Here is a 9,436-nt window from a genome sequence, read left to right on the forward strand (position 1 = left end):
GTCTTTTTGTCCTTTCGAACTTTGGTCCTTCGACCTTTTGATTTTCGACGTTATGATACAAATTCGACCTTTTGATCCTTCGACCTTTTGTCCATTCAATATTTTGACCCTTCGACCTTTTGTCCTTTCGACCTTTTGTCCTTCGACCTTTTGACCTTCGACCTTTTGACACAGATTCTTATAAATGGGACACAAGACACCTTACATCCACTCCTGCGACAGAACTTCATCTTCCCAAACCTTGGTAATAACCCAGTGCAGCGCTCTAGCCACCGTATTTAAACAGCTCTCCTGGTAGTTGGTCAAATCTATGGGCTTTGTTGTTTTTCAGCTGCCTGATCTCCGCTTTGATTTCCTGGAGATTCGGAACCGGAAGTCGTATGTCCTGCGCGCGTGCTCCTAGGTCCATTACTTCATTACCATACTGTCACCTGTGGTAGCAGATTGTAATGAAATTAAAATTAAATTTTTTGCCGTAAAGCATGAGTTATTTGAATCCAAATGAAAATGTTGATCAAAGCAATCGGTTTCTGAATGCATATGCGGCCATCATTATCTAAATGTGAGCTCGATTGACAGAACGAGATAAATAAAAAAGACAATTCAGATACGAATTGATGATACTTTGCCTATGTATCACTAGAGCCACATGTTCGTGCTGGGCATACTTGTGAGTACACAGCCCAAGATAATTCAGATATTCGACGGATATCTTAAGGATATTCTCTCGGCCGCGACACCACTCTTCGTAGTGCTGCCGCCATCTTTGGATCACCTCACGCTCGTTTGTAAGATTCCCGTTCATGTCCTCACACATATCGGGCTGTGGCACGTGGCCCTCATAGAACTTCCGTGCGTTATTAGCGCGGTACAGTTGCTCCGTAACTTCACGGTCTCGATCTTTCTGCTGGCGCTTTTTCCTCCGGAAAATCGAGTTTTGTCGATTCCGAGCCCGTTTGTATCGTGCCACGTTTACTCTCGTGCGATGTTGCAGCAATCTCACCCATGCTGCATTCTTCGCCTCCACTAACTGCTCACGTCGTTTTTCTGATGCGATTCCAGCCATCTTCAAGAGAAACTCTGCCTATCTGCTCTTCCGTTGGTAGTGCCACTTACAGCTGCTGCGCGTAGTCTTGGGCTAATCACCCGTTTTGTAGCCGTCCAATGTTCGACTTCGACGCGTGTTGTACACCGTCGAGAGTTTTGAGCGCAGCTGCACTGCAACGAGGTAGTGGTCGAATTCAATATTCGTACTGGCTTGTGGATATCATTGCGGGGGGAAGAAACCCAACAAACATTGGAGACAGGGAAAACTCTTGTACAGCCAAAAGTAGTCTTCTTCAGCAGATCTCGGCTTTTCCACACTTTCTGTCATGTCTAGCAGATTTACTGCAACGCGACGACGTCGAAGTCCTTTTGAAAAAAATGCTTGGATACTAATATAAATACATACTAAAATAGGCAAACAATTCTACATTACATTACTGCTATATACTTTGATCTAAGTTCCAATACTACCGATAGAAGCCAATGAAATCTCAATCAACAATTTTTGAATTCTCAATTTTTTTTACCCCATTATTTTTTTATAATTTTGCATATTTGAATATTTCCCTTGTATTGCATTTACGTTTCTTATTTGTAAAAATCGCTTTTCCTAATATGTGACTACTACACAAAGCACAGCAAATAAATATATTTTCTTATGCACAATTTCATCAAGCACTAACAAGCACATTTTTCGGAGGCACCCAAAAAAGCAGTCTTCCAGCACGACTTTCCACAGTTGAACGCACAAAACACTATTGTTTGCACCTTCATAAGGATAGATCGACACAATCGCACCACCGCAATGGCTGTATATCCGAACAAGGAGCACCAACACTAGCGCACCGTAGCTACCCCTGAGTGTGTCCCTCCAGAACCGCTCAGAGACGAGTCCTGAGTTGGTCCGAAGTTCCAGTTTGAATAGGTTATATAGTTGCACGATCGGTTACTTCGTTTGTATTGTGTGTGTGTTTTCCTATTACTGCACGTGTGAGCAACAGTAAGGTGCACGTGCAAGCAGCCTGATACAGCGTTGTGAAACAGTAGCACACAAACACAGAGTTCAGACACAGTCAGTTCAGGAAGTGATTGCTGAATAACATGGCCAACACGGCGCATCTTTTTCGCAGACAGAGCTCGCGGGATTTGATTCAGCAGGCCACGGTTCGCAGCTTGGATGAGCTCGAGTTAAGGGTGAGTAGGCGCTGGGTTTTCTTTGACTGTTGACCATTTATTGACATTTAGTGGGACGTGGAAATGCCGTATCCGACGCGCATCCTAGAGGATATGTGGCACCGGGAACGTGTCGACGCAAATCGCAAGGCTCGAACAAAATATACGAAAAATTGGGGCGAAGTGCTTGCCATACAGGAAGCCACACAGAAGAAAATATCCGAGCTCTACAAAACGACGGGTTATGCTAGACGTCCGGCGGATAATTTGACCAAACTTGCGGAAATGAACTATGATACAAAATGGCCACCGTTCCCAGCGACCTCAAGTCAAGTCGTTGGCCGTTTTTCCATGCGTCCGCTGGAGAAGGCGGAAGTGTTCCACCCCAGACCAAGCGTGTTCAGTACCTTTCCCGTGACTCATACCAAATAAAATTTGTTGATGTCAAATAAACTTAACTGATTAAAATGTTTTGTTCATTTATTTCAAACTTTTGACTGAAAACGCAGGAGCTTCGAAGTCGTTTGGTTCGAGCGGAGAATGGCAACCGCAATGTTGTGTACGGTGCTACCAATCAGGCGTTCATCTCCGATGACGATCCACCGATGGCACGGATCCTGGATTTGGGACCGAGCTCGGCACCGCCCACGACTCGAGTACCGCCGGGAAAGTTGCCATCGCAGACGTCCGTAATAGACACCGTGGTGGAGGAAACGGTTGTTCCGGAGAGGCCCGAGGATGAGCGGGAAAGTTGGGATAGCAAGTGGACCTTTCTGTTGGCCACGATCGGGTAAGTGGGGGTTGGTTTGGAAGGTCGTTGAACCGGTGTGATCGTGTGTTTTGCAGATATGCGGTCGGACTGGGCAACGTTTGGCGATTTCCCTACCTAGCGCAGAAGAACGGCGGAGGAGCCTTCTTGGTTCCGTACTTTGTGATGTTACTACTTCAGGGGATTCCGATCTTTTACCTCGAGTTGGCGATAGGTCAGCGGCTGCGGAAAGGTGCGATCGGCGTGTGGCACGAGGTGTCCGCATATCTGGGCGGCATCGGGATATCGTCCGCGTTCGTCAGCTACATAGTGGCGCTGTATTACAACACGATCATCGCGTGGTGCTTGATCTATCTCCTGCACAGCTTTGAGTCGCCACTGCCTTGGGCAGAATGTCCCAAAAGACTTTACAAGAACTTCACCTACGACATTGAACCGGAGTGCGTGGTTTCGTCGCCTACGAAGTACTATTGGTACCGAGAAACGCTGAGAATTTCACCAAGTGTTAACGAACCTGAAGAGATCAACTATAATGTTGCGATAGCGTTGATCACCGCTTGGTTTTTGGTGTACATGTGCATGGTCCAAGGGATCACTGAGTCCAGTAAGATTGTGTACGTCACCGCCATCTTCCCATACGTGGTACTGATCATTTTCTTCTTTCGTGGGATTACGCTGAAGGGTAAGTGTTAAAATGATAGAAGACTAAGTTCACTGATCTAGTTTTTGTTTTGTCTTACAGGAGCTTCCGATGGCGTAATGCATCTGTTCACGCCTCGCTGGGAGTCGATCTTGGAACCAGTGGTGTGGCTTGAGGCCGGAACGCAGATCTTCTTTTCGCTGGGTCTTGCATTTGGTGGACTGATCGCATTCAGTTCCTACAATCCGGCGAATAACAACTGTTATCGGGACGCTCTGGTCGTTTCCTTCACCAACTGCAGCACGTCGATGTTCGCGGGGGTGGTTGTGTTCTCCGTGATAGGTTTCAAGGTATGGTAGGACTCGAGTGGGTTGCTTAGATAACTTAGAATAATGATGTCATTCAATGTTTTCTCAGGCTACTTCGATATTCGATGCTTGCGTTAGTGAGCGTGATGCGTTAGTGGCGGCAAACAAAACGATGAATCTACCGGTTTGCGATTTGCAGGAAGAACTTAAAAATGTAAACACCAATCGTCTGCCAGTTGTAGCCCAATTGTTGTTGTTCAATGTTGTTTATGGACATGTGTATGTGTTACCCAAAGGAATAACCCGAATGGTTTACTGTTACGATGACTTAGATTTAGTTTCAAAAACTGTATTGCAGCTGTACGCTTACCGTATTTATCAATAGCATGTAGCTTTATAGACGTTGATCACTGTTCAAAAACTTTTGTTCATATTGCATCTTAACCTAATCGACTTACTGATTCACAGAGTGCTTCCGGAACGGGACTGGCGTTCATCATTTTCACGGAGGCGATCAACCAGTTTCCTGCGGCACAGTTCTGGGCAGTGTTGTTTTTCATGATGCTGTTCACGCTGGGGATCGATTCACAGTTCGGTACACTGGAGGGCGTTACAACGTCTCTGGTTGACATGAAGCTGTTTCCGAACTTGCCCAAGGAGGTCATTACAGGGGTAAGCGATGTTGATCGAGGGTGACCGACGAAAGGCTGAAACACATAAGGCTAAATCCTCATAAGGCTGATACGTATTGAAAGACTGACATTAGTGGGGGTGAAATAAACCACCAACCTTTTGATGGAGGCACAAGTTGAGTGGTTGAATATTGTATAAAAAGTGAAGAATAGAGAGTAACGAGTTAAGCGTTAAGAGTTAAGAGTCAAGAGTCGAGAGTCAAGAGTCAAGAGTCAAGAGTTGAGTCAAGAGTCAAGAGTCACGAGTCACGAGTCAAGAGTCAAGAGACAAGAGTCAAAAGTCAAGAGTTGAGTTGTTGAATATTGAATAAAAAGTAACGAATAGAGAGTAACGAGTTAAGCGTTAAGAGTTAAGAGTCAAGAGTCACGAGTCAAGAATCAAGAGTCACGAGTCACGAGTCAAAAGTCAAGAGTCAAGAGTCAAGAGTCAAGAGTTAAGAGTCGAGAGTCAAGAGTCAAGAAGAGTCAAGAAGAGTCAAGAAGAGTCAAGAGTCAAGAAGAGTCAAGTGTCAAGAAGAGTCAAGAGTCAAGAAGAGTCAAGAGTCAACAAGAGTCAATAGTCAAGAAGAATCAAGAGTCAAGAAGAGTCAAGAGTCAAGAAGAGTCAAGGATCAAGAAGAGTCAAGAGTTGAGAGTCAAGAGTCAAGAGTCAAGAGTCAAGAGTCAAGAGTCAAGAGTCAAGAGTCAAGAGTCAAGAGTCAAGAGTCAAGAGTCAAGAGTCAAGAGTCAAGAGTCAAGAGTCAAGAGTCAAGAGTCAATAGTCAAGAGTCAGAGTAAAGAGAGTAAGAGAGTAACGAGTAAATAGGTAAAGATTAAAGAGTAAAGAGCAAATATTAAAAACTAAAGAGTAAAGGGTAAAAGTGAGGAGTAAAGAGTAAAGAGTAAATAGGTAAAGATTAAAGAGTAAAGAGCAAATATTAAAAACTAAAGAGTAAAGGGTAAAAGTGAGGAGTAAAGAGTAAAGAGTAAATAGGTAAAGATTAAAGAGTAAAGAGTGAAGGGTAAAGAGTAAAGAGTCAAGAGTCAAGAGTCAAGAGACACGAATCAAGAGTCAAGCAATTGTCAAGAGTCAAGAGTCGAGAGTCAAGAGACAAGAGTCAAGAGACAAGAGTCAAGAGTCAAGAGTCAAGAGTCAAGAGTCAAGAGACAAGAGTCAAGAGACAAGAGTCAAGAGACAAGAGTCAAGAGTCAAGAGTCAAGAGTCGAGAGTAACAAGAGTAACGAGTAAAAATAAAAATTAAGATTAAAGAGTAAATAGGTAAAGATTAAAGAGTAAAGAGTGAAGAGTAAAGATTAAAGAGTAAAAAGTAAAGAGTAAAGAGTAGAGAGTAAAGAGTAAAGAGTAAAGAGTAAAGAGTAGAGAGTAAAGAGTAAAGAGACAAGAGTAAAGAGTGAAGAGTAAAGAGTAAAGAAGAGTAGTGAAGAGTAAAGAGTTAAGAATAAAGAGTAAAGAGTGAAGAGTAAAAAGTAAAGAGTAAAGAGTAAAGAGTAAAGAGTAAAGAGTCAAGAGTCGAGAGTCAAGAGTCAAGAGTCAAGAGTCAAGAGTCAAGAGTCAAGAGTCAAGAGTCAAGAGTCAAGAGTCAAGAGTCAAGAGTCAAGAGTCAAGAGTCAAGAGTCAAGAGTCAAGAGTCAAGAGTCAAGAGTCAAGAGTCAAGAGTCAAGAGTCGAGAGTCAAGAGTCAAGAGTCAAGAGTCAAGAGTCAAGAGTCAAGAGTCAAGAGTCGAGAGTCAAGAGTCAGAGTAAAGAGAGTAAGAGAGTAACGAGTAAATAGGTAAAGATTAAAGAGTAAAGAGTAAAGAATTAAGAGTAGAGAGTAAAGAGTAAAGAGTAAAGAGTAAAGAGTAAAGAGTAAAGAGTAAAGAGTAAAGAGTAAAGAGTAAAGAGTAAAGAGTAAAGAGTAAAGAGTAAAGAGTAAAGAGTAAAGAGTAAAGAGTAAAGAGTAAAGAGTAAAGAGTAAAGAGTAAAGAGTAAAGAGTAAAGAGTAGAGAATGAAGAGTTAAGAGTAAAGAGTAAAAAGTGAAGAGTAAAGAGTAAAGAGTAAAGAGTAAAGAGTAAAAAGTAAAGAGTAAAAAGTAAAGAGTAAAGAGTAAAGAGTAAAGAGTAAAGAATAAAGAGTAAAGAGTAAAGAGTAAAGAGTAAAAAGTAAAGTTTAAAGAGTAATGAGTAAAGAGTAAAAGTAAAGAGTAAAGAGTAAGAGTAAAGAGTAAAGAGTAGAGAATGAAGAGTTAAGAGTAAAGAGTAAAAAGTGAAAAGTAAAGAGTAAAGAGTAAAGAGTAAAGAGTAAAGAGTAAAGAGTAAAAAGTAAAGAGTAAAGAGTAAAGAGTAAAGAGTAAAGAGTAAAGAGTAAAGTGTAAGGAGTGTAAAGTAAAAAGTAAAGAATAAAGAATAAAGAATAAAGAGTAAAGAGTAAATAATAAAGAAAAAGGACTAAGGACTAAGGACTAAGGACTAAGGACTAAGGACTAAGGACTAAGGACTAAGGACTAAGGACTAAGGACTAAGGACTAAGGACTAAGAACTAAGGACTAAGGACTAAGGACTAAGGACTAAGGACTAAGGACTAAGGACTAAGGACTAAGGACTAAGGACTAAGGACTAAGGACTAAGGACTAAGGACTAAGGACTAAGGACTAAGGACTAAGGACTAAGGACTAAGGACTAAGGACTAAGGACTAAGGACTAAGGACTAAGGACTAAGGACTAAGAATAATGACTAAGGACTAAGAACCAAGGACGAAGGACTAAAGACTAAGGACTAAGTACTAAAGACTAAGGGCAAAGGACAAAGGACAAAGGACTACGGACTAAGGACTAAGGACTAAGGACTAAGGACAAAGGACAAAGGACAAAGGACAAAGGACAAAGGACTAAGAACTAACGACTAAGGACTAGGGTCTAAGAACTAAGGACTAAGGACTAAGAACTAAGGAATAAGGAATAATAATAACGGAATAAGGAATAACGGAATAAGGGAAAAGGAATAAGGAATAAGGTATAAGGAACAAGGAACAAGGCATAAGAAATAAGGAATACGTAATGAGGAATAAGAAATAAGGAATAAGGAATAAAGAATAAGAAATAAGGAATAATGAAGAATAAAGTGCGAAGAGAAAGGGAAGAAGGAAGAAAAAAGAACATGGCTGGAAAAAGAAGGAAAAAAAAATCTTGTGCTTCGCAGACAAAAAAAAAATCCATGTCAAAGTTGACAGCCGGAAGAAGAGTTCGCTTTATTTTCGTTCGTGCTCCTATTAATGTCAAATAAGAATTGTAGCATTAAAATGTGTTTCTCACGATTTTCAGCCTTCTGTTATTTCAGCCTTATGTAAGATTTTCACATTTCCAGCCTTATGAGTTTTTAGCCTTATGTGGAAATCCCGTTGATCGAATTCAACTTCGGATCAATTCTAACGATTTCCGTTTTACATTCGTAAAGGCTCTTTGCCTATCGTGCAGTATTCTGTCGATGTGCTTCGCGAACGGAGCGGGCAGCTATATTTTCCAGCTGATGGACAGCTTTGCAGGAAACTACACACTGCTGATAATTGCATTTTTCGAATGCATCGGAGTGAGCTACATTTACGGTATCAAAAGGTTTGAAGCCATTCATCATATGTTGCGCCACTGTTGGTCCAACGTAGAATTGTCCGATTTCAGGTTTGCCGACGATATTGAGCTGATGACGGGGTCACGACCGAGCTTGTATTGGATGCTCTGCTGGAAATATATCTCGCCGATCGCCATGATTACCATTTTGACGGCTTCCTTCATCGAACTGGCATCCGAAGGCAGTAGTTACCCGGGGTGGAACGCTCTGACCGGAGGTACCGATAAACTGGAGTGGCCGCACTGGTGCATCGTTGTGGCGATACTTTTGGTTGGCGTATCGATCATATGGATTCCAGGAGTGGCCATTTGTCGGTGAGTGACAACCAGACAATATAAAAATCAAGAAACATGGATGATTTTGTCCAATTTTTAGGTTATGCGGCATCAACATCATTGAGGATTCGGAACCAGCGTGGTTCCCAACGGCCGAGCTACGGGATGTGCATGGCATCGTGCCGCATGAACCAACCGACATCGAAATATCGCTCTTCTGTATACGACCGGATGGTTCGGAGGGCTTGTGCTGTCCAACGTATGGGCCGCGGGAGCAGCCCTTAGACGAGGAAGAGGAGTAAACATTGTGATGATGGAAAATAGTCCACTTTAGAAGACAATAATCGTTATCCAGGTTTTAGGGCAAGCGTTGGGGAGAAAAGGCAGCGAAGATAGGACAATAGTTAGTTAGAAGGACAATTAGACTAGCGTAGCGTGATTGAAGGAGTTCTGAGCTAACATATTCAAATTATACTCCATAGGGATTAATACTAAATAGGAAGCTGCGAGCTTATGTTCTGGATTGAAGCTTTTTACGCGACATTTTCTTCATTTTCCTATAATACTTATATGGCGGGAGTAGAGGGGCGGGAGGAGTATACTTTTATGTGCAGCACAATCCACACCGGCCTTAGTCTGGTAATAAAATTAAAAAAAAATGGCGGGAGTAGATACTGCAACAGTTCATTGTAGAGCGGAAGTGTGGTGTAGTCGTTACATATATTTTAATTCTTTACTTGTGGTTTAAAATCCAGTTTCATTTAGACAATCTAAGTACAGATGTTTAAATGGAAATTAAAAATTTCCAAAATGTGTTCGAATCTAGTTGGAATTTAAAAGCGGCTACATCAATTCTATCGTTACATTTCTCGCTTAACTTTTCAAAAGGACCTAAGTAACATTTTTTTCATGAATTAATTTGAATAGC

General features: G+C 41.8%; 1 protein-coding gene across 1 annotated transcript; it reads left to right on the forward strand.

Annotated features, from left to right (window-relative positions):
• Positions 1 to 2,148: 2,148 nt before the first annotated feature.
• Positions 2,149 to 9,168, forward strand: LOC134218090 (sodium-dependent neutral amino acid transporter B(0)AT3). Its single transcript, XM_062696957.1, has 9 exons — positions 2,149 to 2,241; positions 2,730 to 3,010; positions 3,067 to 3,671; positions 3,732 to 3,979; positions 4,047 to 4,151; positions 4,406 to 4,609; positions 8,063 to 8,220; positions 8,284 to 8,547; positions 8,609 to 9,168. The coding sequence occupies exons 1-9, from the start codon at positions 2,149 to 2,151 to the stop codon at positions 8,808 to 8,810; spliced, it is 2,160 nt and encodes a 719-aa protein (XP_062552941.1). The 3' UTR covers positions 8,811 to 9,168.
• The last annotated feature ends 268 nt before the right edge of the window (positions 9,169 to 9,436 follow it).

The sequence above is a fragment of the Armigeres subalbatus genome, chromosome 1 (genome assembly GCF_024139115.2).
Source record: "Armigeres subalbatus isolate Guangzhou_Male chromosome 1, GZ_Asu_2, whole genome shotgun sequence".
NCBI lineage: Eukaryota > Metazoa > Arthropoda > Insecta > Diptera > Culicidae > Armigeres > Armigeres subalbatus.

What these genes read in the sequence shown, in the direction of transcription:
- LOC134218090 (XM_062696957.1), top strand. Translation starts at nt 2,149, where the DNA reads ATGGCCAACACGGCGCATCTTTTTCGCAGACAGAGCTCGCGGGATTTG. An exon ending in TCTCCGTGATAGGTTTCAAG is followed by an intron (nt 3,980 to 4,046) that starts GTATGGTAGGAC and finishes ATGTTTTCTCAG; the next exon opens with GCTACTTCGATATTCGATGC. An exon ending in TGCAGGAAGAACTTAAAAAT is followed by an intron (nt 4,152 to 4,405) that starts GTAAACACCAAT and finishes ACTGATTCACAG; the next exon opens with AGTGCTTCCGGAACGGGACT.